This window comes from Canis lupus, chromosome 3 (assembly GCF_048164855.1).
Source record: "Canis lupus baileyi chromosome 3, mCanLup2.hap1, whole genome shotgun sequence".
Taxonomy (NCBI): Eukaryota; Metazoa; Chordata; class Mammalia; order Carnivora; family Canidae; genus Canis; species Canis lupus.
In genome coordinates, this window is record NC_132840.1 from 42,568,752 (window position 1) to 42,588,467 (window position 19,716).

At 42.0% G+C, this 19,716-nt stretch overlaps 2 protein-coding genes across 8 annotated transcripts in view; both read left to right on the forward strand.

Annotated features, from left to right (window-relative positions):
• PGM1 (phosphoglucomutase 1) overlaps positions 1-4,074 on the forward strand; it is a 157,697-nt gene extending 153,623 nt beyond the window's left edge. For both annotated transcript variants that reach the window (XR_012028200.1, XR_012028201.1), the window contains one exon: positions 3,025-4,074. The gene's annotated coding sequence lies outside the window, so the exon portion shown is untranslated. The remainder of the gene's footprint in view (positions 1-3,024) is intronic.
• ROR1 (receptor tyrosine kinase like orphan receptor 1) overlaps positions 1-19,716 on the forward strand; it is a 475,484-nt gene that overhangs the window by 58,978 nt on the left and 396,790 nt on the right. The window contains exon 1 of one of the 6 annotated variants that reach the window (XM_072820558.1): positions 14,221-14,709. The exons of 4 other annotated variants lie outside the window; for them this stretch is intronic. In XM_072820558.1, coding sequence (XP_072676659.1) covers positions 14,604-14,709 — 106 coding nt within the window. In that variant the 5' untranslated portion in view covers positions 14,221-14,603. Of the gene's footprint in view, positions 1-14,220; positions 14,710-15,342; positions 15,475-19,716 lie in introns of those variants that run through there. One more of the 6 variants, XM_072820557.1, reaches the window with a different exon arrangement.

Here is a 19,716-nt window from a genome sequence, read left to right on the forward strand (position 1 = left end):
AAATAAATACAATATTTTTTAAAAAGTCTTAAAGAAAAAGAAACTCTTAAAAAGTTTACCACAGTGGTTGTAACATTTTTCACTCTCACCAACAATATATGAGAAACCTAGTGGCTTTCCATACTCTTAACATCTGTGGTTTTAGTCTAGTTTTAGCCATAGTAGTGCATATGTGAATAGCTTATTGTAATTTTAATTTGCATTTTCCTGATGACTAATGATGAGCATTTTTCAGTGTTTACTTATCATTCACTGAGAGGTGTTTTTTGATGAGCAAATGCTTTTAATTTTGTTGAATTCTTATTCATCAATTTTCTCGTTTAGAATTTCTGCTTTCTCTGTACAAAGAAATCTTTGCCTAGTCCCTCTTTATAAAGATATTCATATTTTATTTTATTCTAAGAACTTTATAGGTTTAGCTTTTACATTTAAGCACTAATTCACCTCAAATTAAATTTTCTTTATACTATAAGGTACAGATAAAGTTTGCTTTTTTCCCCAGCATAATTTGTTAGACTTTCTTTTTGTCATTGAATTATATCGGTGCCTTTGTAAAAAAGAAGAAATCAATTATCAGGGTATCTGTGAGCCTATTTCTGGACTCTCTATTCTTTCTTTTTTCTCTCTATTCTTTTCCATTATTATATTTTTCTGCCTTTATGACATATTTACAGTATTTTTTCCAGCCCACAAGCATGATACAGCATTCCATCTGTTTAGGACATCTTTAATTTCTCTCAATAATACATTGTAGTTTTGCAGTGCAAAAGTCTTTTTGTTTCTTTTGTTAAATTTACTTATAGATTTTTTTTATGTGCTTTGGTGCTATTATAAATGGAATTTATTTTAAAATTTAATTTCCAATTGTTTGTTGCTAACATATAGACATATAATGGATTTTTGTATTATTGGCTGTGTATACTGAGACCTTGCTAAATTCACTTACCAAATTGAGTAGTAGGGTTTTAAAAATTGTTGTTGTTTCTTTTGGGTGTCTATGTCCACATCATATCGCCTCTAAGTAAAGACAATTTAATTTTTTCCCCAGTATTTATGCCTTTTTTTTTTCATCTTTTTTGCCTCATGAAACTGGCAAGTCCATTAATGGGATATTGAACAGAAAGGTGAGAATGTATATCCTTACCTTGTCTCTCATATTAGGGAGAACATGGTTAATATTTTACCATTAATCATGATGTTAGCTATAGGTTTTCCTTAGATACCTTTTATCAGATTGTGGAGGTTCTCTTTAATTTCTCGATTTATAAGATATTTCTTTTAAAATCATGAATGCATGTTGGATTTTTTCATGTGCTCTTTTTCTTTAGCTATTGTGCTCATTAAATAATTTTATCTTTAAGTCTGTTAACTATATTGATTAGATTTGTGAATTACATAATTTTAGAATGTCAGAGCAAGGGATGCCTAGGTGGCTCAGCAGTTGAGTATCTGCCTTTGGCTCAGTATGTGATCCCAGAGTTCCAGGATTGAGTCCCACATAGGGCTCCGTGTGGGGAGCCTGCATCTCCCTCTGCCTATGTCTCCGCCTCTCTCTCCGTGTCTCTCATGAATAAATAAATAAAATCATTAAAAAAAAAGAATGTCAGAACAACCTTGCATTACCAGGATAAACCTAACTTGGTCACAATATATTGTCCTTTTTATATTATTGAATTTAATTTGCTAATATTTTGTTAAAGAGTTTTGTATCTAGTTCATGAGAAAGATTGGTTTGATTACGTCTTTTCTTGACATATCTTTTATTAGGTTTTGTTATTAAGGCATGGCTTATAAAATGAATTAGAAAGTAGTCTCTGGGGGTGCCAGGGTGGCTCAGTAGCTGAGCATCTGCCTTTGGCTTAGGGCATGATCCTGGGGTCCCCAGATCGGGTCCTGCATCAGGCTCCCTGTGGGAAGAATGCATCTCTCTCTGCCTGTGTCTCTGTCTCTCTCTGTGTGTATCTTTCATGAACAAATAAATAAAATCTTAAAAAAAAAAAGACAGTGATCTCTGTTCTCTCTTCCTTCAGTTTGTAAAAGAGTTTGTGTAGTATTGCTATTATTTCTTCCTTAGATGTTTAATAGAATTCACCTACAGAGCTATCTAGGCTAGGGGTTTTCTTTGTGGAGAGGTTTTAAATTAAGAATTCAGTTTTCTTTCATAGGTAAGCAGCTATCTTTAGCAGTCATGTTGTGTTATTCAAAAAATTCATTCATTTCATCAACATTGTTTAATGTGTTGGCATGAAGTTGTTCAAAATAACCCCTTATGATAGCCTTATCCTTTAATGTATGTAGGATCTGATCTTGATGTTGGTTATTTGTGGATTCTTTTCTCTTGCTTATTTTTTAAAATTTTATTTTCAAGCAATCTCTACATCTAATGTCGGGCATGAACTTGCAACCCTAATATCGAGAGTCCCACGCTTTATGGACTGAGCCAGTCAGGCATCCCATCTTTCCTCATTTTTTAAAAAGATTTTATTTATTTATTTATTTATTTATTTATTTATTTATTTATTTATTTATTTATTTATTTTTGAGAGACACACAGAGAGAGAGAGAGAGAGGCAGAGACACAGGCAGAGGGAGAAGCAGGCTCCATGCAGGGAGCCCCAAGTGGTGGGACTCGATCCCGGGTCTCCAGGATCACACCCTGGGCCAAAGGCGGCGCTAAACCACTGAGCCCCCAGGGCTGCCCTCTTTCCTCAAGGAGCCGGATGTGGGTCCCGATCCTGGACCCTAGGATCATGCCCTCAGCCAAAGGCAGGCGCTCAACCGCTGAGCTACCCAGTCGTCCCCACTGAATTTTTTTTATACTTATTATCTTTTTCTGCTTACTTTGAGCTTATTTTGCTTTCTTTTCTAGCTTCCTAATGTGTAAGCTTAGATCATGATTATAGATCTACCTGTTTTCTAATATAAATATATGAAGTTATAAACTTCCTCTTTATATATGAACTTCCTCTTTCAGCTGAATTCCCCCATTTTTTAAAAAAAAGATTTTATTTATTTATTTGACAGAAAGGGAGAGAGAGCACAAGCATGGGGAGTGGCAAGCGGGAGGAGAAGAAGCAAGGTTCCTGTGGAGCAGGAAGCATGGCTCCATCCCAGGACCCCAGGATCATGACCTGAGCTGAAGGCAGACACTTAACCAAATGAGCCACCCAGGCACCCCTGAATTCCCCAGGTTTTAATGAACTGAGCTTTCCTTGTCATTTAGTCAATGTATTTTAGTTCAATTGTTCTTTGATCCCAAGGTTATTAAAAATGTTAATTCTCGGATTTCCATGGATTTCCACATATATTTTAATATTAATTTCTAACTTACTTGACTCATAGAGCATATACTCTATGGCTTCAGTATTTTGATATATTCAGACTTATTTTATTGCTCAGCATATGGGTGTTTCTTGATGAATGGTCTGTAGGTGCTTAAAGAAAGGGAATCAGAACATGAGAGACTCCTAACTCTGAGAAACGAACAAGGGGTGGTGGAAAGGGAGGTGGACGGGGGTGGGGGATGACTGTGTGACGGGCACTGAGGGGGGCACTTGATAGGATGAGCACTGGGTGTTATGCTATATGTTGGCAAATTGAACTCCAATAATAATAAAAAAAAAGAATGTGTATTCTTCAGTTGTTGGATATAGTGTTCCATAAATACCTACTAAATCAAGCTGGTTGATAGTGTTCAAATTTTTATATTTTCACTAATTCTTTATTTTCTTTTTGTATCAGTTACTAAGAGAGAAGTGTTCAAGTGTCCAACTATGATTGTTCATTTTCTTTTCTCCCTCTACTTTTGTCAATTGTTGCTTCCCATATGCTTTTAAACTCTATCATTAGGACATACACATTTAGGAACATATACATATAAACATCCAAAAATTTAAGATTTCTATGTGTTTTTGATGAACTGGCTCTTTTGTCATTATGAAATGACCCTATTTTTCTATAATGATACTCTTTGTTTTGAAGACTATTTTTCTGATAATAGGAAAGCCATACCAGTGTTTTAAAAGTTACTGTTGGGAAAAAAATAAAAATAAAAATAAAAATAAATAAAAGTTACTGTTGGTGTGGTGTATCTTTTTTTTGTTTTTGTTTTCAATCTGTGCTTTCATATTTCACAAATATTTCACATTTCATATTTCAGCAAATAGGAAATTTGTGCTTCCTCTCCTCATAACCTTGGACTTTGCCTCCATAGAAAAAACTCTTCTACTAGGCTCATAATAAGAGTCCATTTAGGGGCACCTGGGTGTCTAATTCAGTTAAATGTCTGCCTTTGGCTCAGGTCATGATTTTGTGGTCCTGGTCATGATCCTGAGGTCCTGGGACTGAGCCCTGTGTTGAACTCCCTGCTCAGTGGGGAGTCTGCTTCTCCCTCTCCCTCAGCTGCACAACCTCTCCCCCACCCCCTGCCATTCATGCTCTTTCTCTCTCAAATAAATAAATAAAAATCTTAAAAAAAAAAAAAAAAGAGTCCTATTAAAGTTTAAGCTGCTTTCTAGTTACTTTGGGTTCCTCATGCCAAGAGCCCATTAGAAAAGTAAAGGAATTAAAATCCTTGCAGGAATAATTGGCCCTAATCATCAGGAAAAGATGCTGTTTTTTGAAAGTAACTTTTTATTGCACATGGCATGGCCACACAGAACCCTTAAGGTCTATACAGTGATCCTCCTACTGAAGGTTTCCATTAACTCCATAAAACAACTTTTCCTGCCATAGACATCCTCCAATAACATATGGTCTACTGGTCACATGGACCCAAGCAGCAGGGCCATTTGCACCCCACTTGGTCCTACAGAAGAGCTCTTTCTTTTATATAGTTGCTGTAGTGTTGTAGGGACCTTCTTCCTGAGAATCTGACCTCTTATTTAGTCAATTGACTTCTGGTCAGAAAACTGGTCCTGGCCTAGAACCTGGGTAAAGTATCATGAATTTTTACTGGGGGAGCTGCCTCTGCCTCCTAATCATCCATCCTTGATTTTTTTTTGTTTGGATGGTTTAGCAATGCCCTTGGTAGGCTGCCCATGTATCTTGTTTCTAGGGATTCTGTGTTCTATAAACATCTCCATAATTCTGTGAGCCAGGCTTCTCTGACTGCCCCTTCAACTTCACTGTTCATCACAATAATCATGTCAGTGTTGTGTCTACATTCAGCACTTCTACCTGGGGGTACCTGGGTGTATCAGTGGTTGAGCATCTACCTTTGGCTCAGGGCATGATCTTGGGGTCTTGGGATTCAGTCCTGCATCGGGCTCCTTGTAGGAAGGCTTCTTCTCCCTCTGCCTATGTCTCTGCCTCTCTCTCTCTCTCTGTCTCTCATGAATAAATAAATAAAATCTTTTAAAAAAAAAGGTTAGTCTGTAAAAAAATAATAATAAAGCACTTCTATCTGGTCTTTATTTGGGGATATTATCATCTCTATTACTGTCAACAGTTCCCAGTCTTATAACAGCAACTCTTATTCTGGCCTGCAGATGAGGGCCATCACTGACGTCCATCCCCTTTTCCATACCTACTTCTTGATTTCAATTCTTTCTTTTCATGTTTATCTTCATGATCTTAAATAACATATAGCTACAACTTGTTTTTTCAGTTTTAGTCATTATCTATTGACTGTCCACTATGAAATATGGGCTCCCTCTCACAATCACCACCACCAGCACCATTACCAACATTTCCCATCCTCTTACTCTTCCATCATAATCTATTATAATTTTGGCTAGATTCATTGTTTGCAATATTATGCCTATGCAAATGCTAGCTACAGTTAAGCCATGCAGCCTATTATATTTATTTTTCCTTTTTGCACACATTTTGTATTCCATGGAAAAATAATTGTTTATATTTTTGTTTATTTAGTTTTATATATGTTTATACCAATTCATCCCAAAATTTCCTCAAAAGCAAAACTTTCTCTGAGGCCTAAATTTACCTAAGAGTCTATTAGATGATGCTTTTTCTCTCAGAGTCTTAAGACTTCTTTCACTCTTGGATAATTTCCTCTAATCAGTTATTCAGTTTTCCTCCTGGAACATGCCTACATTGTCATCCTGAAAATACCTTTCTTCTCTCTCTTTCCTAGATTTAATGTATTCTTTTTTCTTTATTTCCTGAATATGGGCATATATCCTCTGATCATGACCTTAGAGAGAGTGTGTGGCAGGCTGAGTAATGGCTCCCTGAAGATCTTTGTGTCCTAATCCCCAGAACATAGCAAAAGGGACTTTATAGATTGAGTAAATTAAGGATTTTGTGATATTATCCTGGATTATCCAAATATGTCCTATGTAGTCACAAGACTTGTTATAAGAGAGGAGATGTGAATGTGGAGGCACAGTGAGATTTGAAAAATGCTATACCACTGGCTTGGAAAATGGAGGAAGGGGCCACGAATCAAGGAATGCAAAGCATGGACTCTAGAAGCTGGAAAAAACATATTCTCCCCTAGAGTCTCCAGAAAGAATCAGCCTTGCCAACACCTTGACTTTAGCCCAGTAAAACTGATTTTGGGTTTCTTCCCTACCAAACTAAGAGAATAAATGTGTATTATTGGGGCAGCCTGGTTTAGCACCGCCTTCAGCCCAGGGCCTGATCCTGGAGACCTGGGGTCGAGTCCCACGTCAGGCTCCCTGCATGGAGCCTGCTTCTCCCTGTGCTTGTGTCTCTGCCTCTTTCTCTCTGTGTCTTTCATGAATAAATAAATAAAATCTTTTTTAAAATGTGTATTATTTTAAACTACCAAGTTTGGAGTAATTTATTACAGAGACCATAGAAAACTAACGCAGAGTACATGGGAGATACTTCTGAGGCTTTGCATGTCCCGAATATTCTTTTCTCACTCTAAATGATAGTTTAGCTGAGTATAGAATTCTAAGTAGAAAATAATTTTCCTTCAGAGTTTTTAAAGCATTTCTCCAAGGCCATTTCTTTTCATTTCAGCCATAATTATTTTTAATTTCCAAGACTATTGTTCATTGCCTCTTAGTCCCCTCTCAACCACCTGATGCTCTTCTTATTTCATAAAAGCAATATCTTCACTTATCTTTCATGTATGAATGATGGTGTGTGTGTGTGTGTCTGTATGAGTAAGTTTTCTTCTACCTAAAGAGTCTATTGCTTCCAAGTTGCTTTTTTCTTGTTTATGTTTACTTCTATTATGTTTCGAACCTTTCCTCAAGGGTGTTCTTTGGCTGTCAGCATGTATCACTTTATTGAAGTAGAATTCACATACATTAAACTAACTATATTTAAAATGTGTGATTTGATGAGCATGTCAGTTATTAAGGGTTCTAAGTATGTGAGCTGGGGAGAAAGAGAGAGAGAGAGAATCTTAAGCAGATTCTAGCCCAGCACTGCAGCTAATGTGGGGATCAATCTTAGGACTCTGAGTTCATGACCTGAGAGAAATCAAGAGTTGGACGCTCAACCAACTGAGCCACTCAGGCACCCCACTACGATGAGTTTTAATGTATCTATACACCTGTGAAAACATCGCCATATCAAGATAATAAATCTAACCATCACTTTCATGCCATGTCCTTATGCCTGTCTGTCATCCATCCTTTCATTTCTCTGTTATACGCTTTTTTGTCACTGTAGATTAGTTTGCACTTCCTAGAATTTTATAGAAATGAAATCATGTAGGGCAGCCCTGGTGGCTTAGCGGTTTAGCACCACCTTCAGCCAAGAGCCTGATCCTGGGGACCCGGGATCGAGTCCCACATTGGGCTCCCTGCATGGAGCCTGCTTCTCCCTCTGCCTGTGTCTCTGCCTCTCTCTCTCTCTCTCTGTGTTTCTCATGAATAAATAAGTAAAATCTTAAAAAAAATGAAATCATGTAGTATATATTCTATATAAAAATCTATCTTCTTTTACTCAGCATAATTTTTATATTTTATATTTTAATAACATTCCTTTTTATTGATAAATAGTATTTCATTGTATGAGCACATTGAAGTTTATCCATTTACCTGTTGGTAGACACTTGGACTGTTTCCAATTTTTGGCCATTACAAATCAAGCTGTTTTAAATTTTCATATGAAATTTTTTGGGGGGTGGGGAACTATTTGGTCCAGTTGTTATTTTATAGATGAGAAAATTGAGGTTGAAAGAGGTCAAATGACTTGCTTAGGGCATATAATATCCATGACAAAGTTTGGATATCATTGCAACTCTCTCAATCATCAGTAAATTGCTTTTACTCACTTGACTATATAATTCATATTGACATGACTTGGATTAATTAATTCAGGGACTACTTATTAGCATCTATTAATTTAAACTTTCATTAATTGCATAGACTAGGACTAGTTAGGGTGCTTCGCTAGTATATTGGTTCAGTTTTACTAAGTTTAAAATGCTTTCCTGGGGCTGCCTGGCTGGCTCAGTTGGTAGAGCATGTGATTCTCAGGATCATGAGTTTAAGCTCCACGTTGGGCATAGAGCTTACTTAAAAATAAATAAATAAATGCTTTTCTGTAGTATTTTCTCAGATCTATGCTATGTGAAAATAAGTCTGGTATTTTTTTTTAGGACTGAAATGATATCCAAAGCAACATTTTAAGATGGAGTTTTATTACTTCTACCTGAGGAGGCTCTGTTAATTGCCTGGAATAAAGACTGTTCTTGATGACCTCTATGTTCCATTCTAAATATTTTGATAAAAAACACATTTGAAATTTAAAATATGATCATTGTATTAGAGCACAGGATTGTATAAGTCCCTGAATTAGGAATCAAGTCTGGAAAATATAACCATTATAAATATGTGCTAGTCGAATACATTAAAAGATGGAAGATGAGTTGTCTGAGTCTAGTTCATGATGGGGCTGAGAACAGACATGTTTGCTGCTGTAGTCTTGAGCAGACTAGAGATGGGGATACCTGGAATTAAACCTTCCCACTGGGACTAGAGCAGGTCTCAGGTAATGGGCGGGTGTCCAATCCAGCAGACATAATCCAGAGCCCAGAGGATTTGGATGACAATTGGGCTGTAACTGATGTATTAATTGAGAGTCCTCTGAATAAGGTCTTCCAAAAAGAGAAGGAAAGATTTGTCAGTGCTCATCTAATCTTGTCTGTGAGCCAGAGTGACCTGGTTTTGGTGCAACTGTACCTGTTGTCCAATAGAAACAGGTACAGAGAAGAAAAGTATATCTAATTACTTTTTTAAAAGCCTCTAAGACTATCCAATGCCCTTTATTCATGTTCTTTGTTCATTAAAACTCATTTTCCTTGACTTGCTCCATGTGAAAGTCTGTATGGACATATGTATTGATTTGTCTTGGATAAATACCTAGAAGTGGAATAGTTGGCTCATGTGGTAGATACAAGTGTAGGTTTTAACTATACAACTATTTTCCAAGGTGATTGTACTATTTTACATTTCCATCAGCAATGTATGAAAGTCTAGTTTCTCCACATCCTTGCCAATACTTGATATGGTTCATCTTTTTAACTTTAGTTACACTAGTAAGTATGTAATAATCTTTCATTATGGTTTTAGTTTACATTTCCTTGATTAATAACGATGTTGAAAATCTTTTCATGTATTTCTTTGTATTTCTTTGCCATCTGTATTTCTACTTTAGTGGTGTTTGTTCAAATATTTTGCTCATTTAAAATTTAAGATTTTTGTCTTTTTATCATAGAATGGTAAGAGCTTTTTCGTATATGCAGATGCAAGTCTCTACTTGGACATATATTTTGCAAATATTTTACCCCAATGACTTACTTTTTATTTTCATAACGATGTCTGTTGAAAAGCAAAAGTTTTTAACTTTGAAGAAGTCAAAGTTTTCAATATTTTTGTTTTGTGGTTCATGGCTTTTGTCTCTTCTTTAAAGAAATATTTATCAAACCCAAGATAACTAAGATTTTCTCCTATCTTTTCTTTCAGAAGTTGTATAGGCTATCCCATTTTGGTATTGGTTTTACTAAAAATCCCCTACTGTTCATGAATTTCTGATGATGATACTAGATTGGGGAGATGTTACACACGCACACACATGGCAGCACAGAGATATAGCATGGACAAGAAGGGCACATGGACTATACAGCAAGAAAGCCAGTTTGCCTTTTTATCATCTTTTTTTACCCACTGTACAAATGGAACAAAACATATCAAATCAAGGTTGTATTAGAAATCCACGCTGTATGATCACCAAATTTATATCCTTCTTGTACCCCCCCATAATGTAGAGGTTTGAAGAAAAAAAGAATAATAAGCAACGATTTATTGAGTAGGTGCCATGCCAAACACTGTGTTGGGAACTTTATAGTCAAGGTACAATATATATTATTTTATACTTAAAATGATTTTATATTTTGGTTCAATTATTATCTCTTTTTTCACATGAGCGTATTATAACATAAAGAAGTAAAATAACTTATTCAGATCATCTGACCAAGTCTGTCTAATGCTAGATCCATGTTCTTAGTCATCAATAATAATAGCTAATAAATATTGGCTGCTTACTGTGTGATAGACCCTTTACAAGTACTAGCTAATTAAAAAAAATGTTTAAAGTATTAACTAGGGCAGCCCCGGTGGCCCAGTGGTTTAGCGCTGCCTTTGGCCCAGGGTGTGATCCTGGAGACCTGGGATCAAGTCCCACGTCAGGCTCCCTGCATGGAGCCTGCTTCTCTCTCTGCCTGTGTTTCTGCCTCTCTCTCTCTCACTCACTGTGTCTCTCATGAATAAATACAATCTTTAAAAAGTAAAATAAAATAAAAAATAAAAGTATTAGCTAATGTAATCTTTGGAACAAAAGTAGATAGCAGGTATGACTATTATACCTTTTTACAGATGAGGAATCTGACATACTAGACTCCAGTTCTCACAGCTACTAAGAGCAAAATCAGGATTTGAATCCCTGTAATCTGGCTCTTGAGTCTTTAATTGTAGTCACCATGCTACTCAGTTTCTCCAAGAATAATTGATGGCTGTTTTTGTTGGGTAAATCAAGCAAATGCCCCAGATGAATCTCCCTCTCCAACAACTTTTTCAAATGTTAGGTAGTTTCTTTTACACCCCTCTTGGCACCTGCCCTCAGTGACTTGTCACTTCCCTGTTCTTTCTCAACCTTCCCACCATGACTTACCCTGGCTATACCTTCTAAGTGTCCATGGTGATAAACAGAGCCATGTGTGTGCTAGTGGGAGAGGCCTAGGTAGGTGACTGCCTCCGTAAGCAGCAAGAGCCTCAGGAAGTACCTTAGGAGTCTGAGCCAGGACCCTCTAGAGTGGCTCCTCTTGGACTCTAATCCATTTGCATCCACCACTGGGTTGGTTAAGGGAGAAGGCAGGGCCATAGAAGACCCACAGGACCCATAGGTTCCTTATGGGTTGCCTATAGCTTTTGGAACATCCTACCACTTAAGTATTGTGCAGAGAGAGATGTGATTCAGGCTTGAGTCCTACCATTTTGCCTTAATTCTTGTGACTTTGGGCAAGTTTCTTAACCTCTTTTCATTTTAGTTTCTTTGTTCGTAAAAGAGAGAGACAAGACTGACTTCATAGGAATTTTGATGGTCTAAGTAACCATAAGCTCTTGTATGTAAATAACAATATAATAACATCTAACATTTATCAAGTGCCCAGTCTGTGTGAGATACTCATAAGAGCGCTTTTCATAAATTAACTCATTTAAAGTTCACAATATGGAATAGGTACTATTATTATCATCATCACTATTTTACAGATGAAAGACCAAAGCCCAGAGAACTAAGATATTTGTCCACACTCAGCAGAGATCAGGAAACCTGGAGCATGAGCCTCCGCAGCCTGATCCTAAGCACTGGCATTTAGTAACTTGCATAAATATTTCCTTTGTCCTTTAAAAACAAAACAAAATAAAACAGGAAGAGGCTTTTCTAACCCGTTCGTTGAGAACTAGTGTGTTAGACCTAAACTTCAAGAGATCTGGGATGCCCAAAGGAGTGTTTACCCAGGTCTGGACCAGTTGAGGTAAGGTTCCAGTTTTGGCTCTGACCAGCTGTGTGACCTTGGGCAAGGAAGTTCCACTTCCCTGAGTCCCACGTTTTTCTTTTATAAAATGTTGAAGGGGGTATGCTAGTTAATTTCCAAGGCCCGTTCCAGCTGTCACATTCCTCACGTCTATGATTCTGTGATTAAGTTCCTGGAAGGTTTAAGTACTGATAAAAGTGCCATTAAGTTCTGTATACTCAGCACTGGCAGCCTTCTGTTACCTAAGATACCTGGGACCAGCAGTTATGGGGTGGGGGTGGGGCTGGGGCTGGGGCTGGGGGCAGGGTGGGTGGACAGGAAAGGCTCCTTGTCTGGAAACTATGTGTTGTACTGTAGACCAGGGAGACTGCTCAGCAAAGTGCAGTGTCACCGAGTTTCCTCTGATTCCGGGCCATAGTGTATCGAGACTGACCATCAAAGACAGTTTCCTAACAAGGGAACCTTGTGCAGTAAGTTCCTCAGGCAAGTGACCAAATAATTGAGACAGGATTGAATGGGTCTCAGGCAGAGAAACTTGGAGGACAAACCTATTTGGGCAATGAACTGGTTGACCCAAGGCCTCTCTGTCTATCATTCCTTGACCTCAGGTCAGAGTGGTAGAAAGGAGGAAAGCTACAGAGGCAGCTGGGGGCACTCTTGCCCTGAAGTCTTGGAGATGAATAAGTGACTGTTTGTCCCACATGGGTTAGTCATTCACCTGCCTGAAGGCAGAGGGCTGCGAGTCTAGAGTCTATGACCTGCTGGACATACTTTGGGCTACAGGGTCCTTGCCCTCCATATGGTGACTGCTCATTATGAAATCCTAAAGCTGGGTTCTTAGAGGTGATTGCTGCAGCAATGATGACCACTGCCACTAACTGAGTGCTTGGCATATGCCAGGTCCTGGCCAAGAACTTCTAGCCTCCTCGTGGTATAAACACTGAGTCTTAGCTTGGCCACCCGTTGTCTATGTGACTGGTGGCAAGTCAGGTACTCTCTTTTTGCATTTCAATTTCTACAACTGTAATATGTGGGTAATCTATGTAAAAGTGCACAGAGGCAGAAAAATTTATAATGACTTAAAAAAAAGTCAGTGGAAGATTCATGAACAAATGTACACAAAGCACCAGGCCAATAGGAAGTATTCAATAAGTGATTATCATAGACTTGGTTTTTGGTGTCCCTCTAAGGCAACACCGACTGCTGTCTCTATTGCTCTAGCATCCACAGAGCCTCAGGTAGGGCTGCAGCAGTGCAGGTACTTACCACTGTATATGATCAAGGGGTCTCTCCACGGGGAAAGTCAAACTGTCCTGAGGTTTTTTTTTTTTTTAAGATTTTATTTTTTTTATTAGAGAGAGAGAGAGAGAGAGAGAGAGAGGCAGAGACACAGGCAGAGGGAGAAGCAGGCCACACGCAGGGAGCCCGATGCGGGCCTCGATCCTAGGTCTCCAGTATCAGGCCCTGGGCTGAAGGCGGCGCTAAACCGCTGAGCCACCCAGGGATCCCCTGTCTTGACTTTTTATGTATCACAAAATTCACAACACTTAAGCAAGAGACACAGACAAAACATACTGTTAGTAGGAGACTTTAATGACCCCCTAGGTCCATAGTAGAACAGCTGGACAAAACGATATGCAAAGATACAGAAGGCCTAAATGTAAAGAAGATAAAATTGAGATAGTCACCTATCTCCACCTTCTGAAGATAGAAAAACTCCTTCTTTCAAGCGGCCACAGGACATTGACAAAAACTGATCACAGAGAAATCCTCGGAGGCGGTACAGACGACATCGATTTCAATACAACGAAACTAGAAATTAAAGACAAAATGGGAAAACGTAAGTCCCTTGGGTCAAAGAGGAAATCAAAAGGGAAACCGTGTGATATCAATAAACGTCCTGTTATCCAGAGGCCCACAGCTCCCAGGGGCAGAGCCGGGACGGCTAGAACCGGGGTCTCCCGGTGGAGCCATCAGCCTGGTTTGCGAGTCGGGGCAAGTCTCCCTGAGCCTCGACTTCCCTCCCGGTCAGAGGGCCCCCCAGGTTCGCCCGCGGGGTTTGAGGCGCGGTGGGGGGAGGGGCGTGGGTTGCGGGGCACGTTCTGGAAGTCAGGGAGGGTGCGGGTGTCGAGAGACGGCAGCAGAGGGCGCTGGGTCGCCGGCCTGGGCTCGCGCCTGCCATTGGTCGGGCTCGGGCGCGGGGCTGGAGAGTTGGTGCAAAGTGACAAGTTGAGGGAGGCTGAGAGCCAGAGAGCGAGCGCGCCGAGCGGGAGGAGCCGCCGCCGCCGCCGCCGCCGCCGCCGCCGAGGGAGCCCCGGGACGGCAGCCCCCGGGCGGAGGGCGCGCTCTTCCGAGAGGCCGGGCCGGGCCGGGCCGGGGGGACCCGCCCTCGGCCAGCGCGACCCCGACAGCCGGGACTGACCGGCCGCAGGGCCGGGGAGCGACCCGCGCGGAGCGAGGGAGCAGGTTAGGGGGACAAAGAACTTTGCAGAGTCCCCCGGCATCCTGCGGGGACAGCGGCCGGAACGAGGAGGCCGGGACCCCGGGCGGAGCCCGTGGATGTTCTGCGCGCGGCCTGGGAGCCGCCGCCGCCGCCGCCGCCGCCGCCGCGAGAGGAGGAATGCACCGGCCGCGCCGCCGCGGGGCGCCCCCGCCGCTCCTGGCGCTGCTGCCGGCCGCGCTGCTGCTGCTGCTGCTGCTGGCTGCGCGCGGGGCCGCTGCCCAAGGTAGGAGCGCGTCCGCCCGCCCCGGGCCCGGAGCCGTCGGGGGGCTCGCCAGCGCCACCGCGGGCGCCCGTCTGCCCGGGGGCGCCCTCCTCGGCGCCCTCCTCGGCGCCCCGCCGCAGTTGTCAGCGCTGACAGGAGGCGTGGAGGGCCCCGCGGGGCGGGCGCGGGTGGGGGTGGGGGGCCCTCCCGTGCCGTCGGTCCCGCTGCGTCTCGCGGACCCCGCCAGCGCCCTGACCCGTCCGCGGGGCCGCCGTCCCGGGAGGCGCGGTCCCGGAGCCAGTTGGTGCCCTCGGCGGTGCGTGCGAGAGCCCGGGCTGGCCGCGCACCGACCCGAACAAAAGCCCCGGCCTCCCGAGGCCCCGGCGGCCTCCCGGATCCACCGCCCCCGGCCCTCCTGCCTCTGGAGGCTCACGCCGGAGGCCCCAACGTGCGCGCTGCCCCCGTCGCCGCCACTTTGTGCAAAATGTGCTGTCAGAGGCGGCCTGCAGCTCCGAGTGCTCTGAGCGTGCACGTGCGTGTGCGTGTGTGTGTGTGTGCGCGTGTGTTACACACAAGCCGGGGGCGGGCGGGGGGGAGCCATCTAATGCATACTTGATTTTGGTAATCTCCAAAGACAATTGCAACAGTTAGAGAAAGACTCCACCGAAAGCCCGAGCGTCTCAGTTCGCTGCGGGAAGCTCGGATCCTTGCTGCGTCTAAGCCGGTACACAATGAGAGGGAAGAGCCCGGCTGCGCCTGCGGAGACAACCGATTCATTCTTTGGAGGTTGGAGGGGGAAAGTTGATTAAAGTCTCCGGGGTCTGGGGCCTCACTTTTAACATGCATCCCTTGAGGGGGGTGCTGGAGTCCCTGGGTTCAGCCCTCCCTGCCCAAACCGGTGCAGATTAATAGGTCCCTGCTCTTTTATCATGCATCTTTCATTTTTTTTTTTTTTTTTTTTTTTAAGTTAGTGCTGTGCTTTGGAAAAGAAAAGACTTTGGGCTATTTAGCAGTTGAGGGGAAAAGATCTATTCGCTGCGTAGACTGTGGTTAACAGAGTTAGTTTTTAAGATCTGGCTGGTGGTTTTCGTTGTAGGGACGCACTCTGGAAGGAAGTTGCCAGCGAATGTTGATTTCTTAGAGTTGGGTTTGGGGAAGTGAGAACCACATTTTCTGAGAGATATTCTAAGATTGATCCCGTGGTGAGGTCCTGGTAATCTGGAGATTCCTCAGGGTAAATACAGCTCCTAATTGTGATTAAGATGTACATCAGCAGGGAGTGCACCTTCCTGATGAAAAATACTAATGAAATGTAAACAGCTTGATCTCGTGGATGTTTGCTTCCTTCGGAGATGCCAAACATCTGGCCCCAAGCCACAACACCTGGGTGAAAAGTAAAAACTGGGCTATACTGACTAAACCATGGAAGAAACATCCTTCTTAAGTCAGGTTGCCCGGCAAATTGAAGTGAAGATAATCGGGGGAGGACTCCTAGCTTGAGTCCTTGATGAATTTGATTATTTCCTCTCTCGGCTTCTTTTACTTCTGCGCAGCCTTTCAACAGTGGCTGCTTTTGGATCATGAGGGTGAGAGTGGGGAGGAGCGAACCTTTCTTCGGTCACCTGCCTTTAAATGAATGTCCGTGCAATGATTTTGCTGAGTGTAGGACAATTTTGTTATCAGCAGTCAGGCAAATTCTGTCTTGTTTAACTGTCTACAGGCTTTTGAAATTAAAGGAGAGAGAGAAAAAAAGAGTATTGCCTATTCCAAACAAGTCAATAGTGAGGTCAAATCTGTTATTATTGTCTTACTTGTCATCTTATAAATCCCTTTCCATTTTTCTGAATCCTTGATCTTTTCTCTGGAGGCAAGTTTTCCATTGGAACTCCGATTTAGTTTCTTGTCTGATTCAGAATTCTTAACCCAACCAGTGGCTCAAGAAATCAGCTTAAGGGGGAGATAGATTTCAGTTACTTATTTTAAAAAATGCTCAGTAATTTGTCCCATTTTTTTAAAAAAATATTTTGTTGGCCAAGAGAAGCAAACCTTTACATTTACTTTTTCTGGCCTATGCAGTGTTGATCTCCTCATCTACCTCCTACCAATCTAGCACTAAACCTTTCTGGGAAGCAGAAGCCATTAATACTGTGTACCCAGAGTCAGGGCCTTAGGAACCCACCTGGGCCTTTCTCAGAATCCTGTAGATTGTGTGGTTTGCCTCTTAGACTCAGAGGAAGGTGGCCTGCTACTGTGTTTGCTGTCATTTCATAAACCTTCCAATGCCATTTTAATAGGTGTCTGTCCTGTCTACTTTTAGAATAGGAGTCTCTTGAGGGTAATAAGACTGTCAGCTTTCCTGGTGAAAACACTGAAAGCCAAGTTAGCCAGCCCCAACTTTATTGGAGATGCCTAAAAATCCTCCCTAGGGGAGCCACACAGAGGCTCAATAGACAAAGGGTTTGGTCTAGCTGCCTCTGGCACAGTGTTGGAAATATTTAATCCTCAATATTGATTCAGCTTACCTGGTAGGCTGTTTTGCTACTCGGATGCTGGGATTATCTTTCTGATATTTACTTAGGAGTCTTTTTAAAAAACTCAAACTTGGTCTGCATTTTCCTTTCTCCATCTCCTGCCTGGTGAGCACAGCCCTCAAATTAGACTTTAAAGTTTATAAGTGGTGTGTCACTCGCATCCATTAGTATCTATTTTGGCTGTGGTTTGCTGGAGACCACATAGCCCATTTTGAATATTTTTGAAAATTTTATACAGTATCCTATGTAGAAAGGAATGCTTTGTAGCCTGTATGTGTATTAATGTAAACGTATGTCTACATATAAATGACATATGTGTACACATCTATACCGTAAGTGGTCCATACATTTTTGTTGAATGAATGGAGAATAACTTTCTTGGTTGCATGTAAAACTGTGGTGTAATATTTGCTTTTCTTAGTAAAAACGTAACGTGACATACTTTCAAGGACTTTTTCCCTCTCTTGCTCCAACTTTTAGTATGACTGGAGTATAGTAAAGTTAACCGTAGAGCTTAATGGTTATGAGCATTGGAGTTTAACAGACATGAGTTTGAATCTTTTCTCTGCCATGCGCTGGGATGGTCGCTCCATTTTTCTGAACCTTACCAGAGTGTTAAAAGAGATTTAAAATGAAACCATGTATGTCAAGTACTAGAGAAAAGCAGCCAGCTGAGAGGGTCTTAAGTTGGGGTACCTGAAACCAAGGATATGCAACCCCCCCGAAATAATATACAAAAATTTCTCTGCATTTTTGTGGTTGTATATTTCTAACTATAATCTGATGTCCTGAAAAAACAGCAATCCCCAAAAGATAGAAACCATTGATTTGGAGGGTTTGATGCCTGGGGCAGTAAGTTGCCTTCCGGGGTAGGTTGCTGGGGCTTGAGGGCTGGTGGTGGGTCCTGGGCCTGAGCCTAGATCTGCACAATTCCTGGAGCCTCTACCTCTCCTCACTTTCCAGTCCCTCCCTCCCCCACCCCCCCACCACCTCCAGGCCAGTTGTTACTGGGCTTAGGAGAAGCTAAAGAATGGTGCCAAGTCCTTTGGCCTCAACTAAGTATGTATTTCCCTGAATCCAAGCATTCTGAAATGCCTGTTTATACAATTGATTTAACAAACACTTGGGTAATCCTTACAATGGGCCAGTGACCATTCTGAGCAGTTTGCAAATATTAGTTCACTGAATCCTCCCCACAGATCTACGAGGGGGATGGCATAATTAGCTCATTTTAATGTAGACACAGAGAAGTTACTTTCTTAAGGTGACATGGATTGCTGGGCTTCCAAACCCTGTAAGAGTTCATGCTCTTCCCTGCTGCCTTACACAGTCTCTCCTGGTTTAAGTCTTAAAAATTTACACTATGTCTGGGCCAAAGGTGCCATTTCCCCACGTTTTCCAAGAGCAATGGGATGTTTTCTTAGCTATATCTAGGGGTTACAAGAAATGATCAGAGACAGCCAATTTCAATTTTTCTTTCTGTGCTGGAGTTCTCTGAGCCAGTCTTGCTGCAACTCTGGGTTTCAAGGGGCCTTTGGTGGTCTGCACCTCTGACAGGAGGAATTACACTGTTGTACTGAACTGCAACTTTGATGCGGTTTGGGGAGTGTGTCTGGCAGTTCTTTCCAACCAGTGATGAGATGCATTTTGATGAAGTGCCTTTGTATTTGCATCTTGGTGTACAACTGGGGTTGTAGGCTGAGCAGAGTGATTTATGAGAGTACTCTTGAGCGGGAGAGCTGGCTTGCCAGTTTCCAGGTCCCTATGTAGACCAGACTGGCAAATCCAGCCCCAGCTAGGAAACACTCAAATCTCTGAGGCCTTCTCTAACAACAGGGCCTCAACCTGGCCTTCCCAATTCCCCCGAGGTGTGCCAGGAGAAACTGTTCTGGAGACGCCCTGAAGAGAAAGGAATAGTCTTCTAGGAGTCTGAGAAGGTTCTCTGGAGTTGAGGGGGAGGGGATGGCAGGGGGTGGGGAGGGTGGGGAAAACTCTTCGAAATCCTTAACTAAATGCAGCTGCTTGTTACACGGAGCCTGACTTGCATGCCAGGAATATCTAAAAAGCTAACGAATACAAAATAAAAATAAACAGCAGTAAAAAGGCTCTCTCTTTGTTGCAGTAAGCTCGGTTGGGGTTTTCAGTTTGTTTAGGAATGGGATAATTGTGGCATCCACTTTATTTTGGTAAGGCAGTGAAACGTGGATTGATGTTATGTCATTGGGATGCTCCCACCACCTGAACTTTTTCCTTCACGCTTCCCCCTCAGAGCGCCCAGGCATGAACATCCACCGGCCCGAGTCTCAAACTGTTGCCCCTGAGTGAATTACACTGGAAGAGGGCAGATAATTTAATGGGATAATCTTGGCAGGGCCAGCAAATTTCACACCCCATCTCTCACTAATAGAAAGGCAGTAGAAGGCTACAACATCCTCAGATGAAAAGGTTGTATAAAAAGGCTCTGCTTAACAGTAACTGTCTGTCCATAAATAAGGTT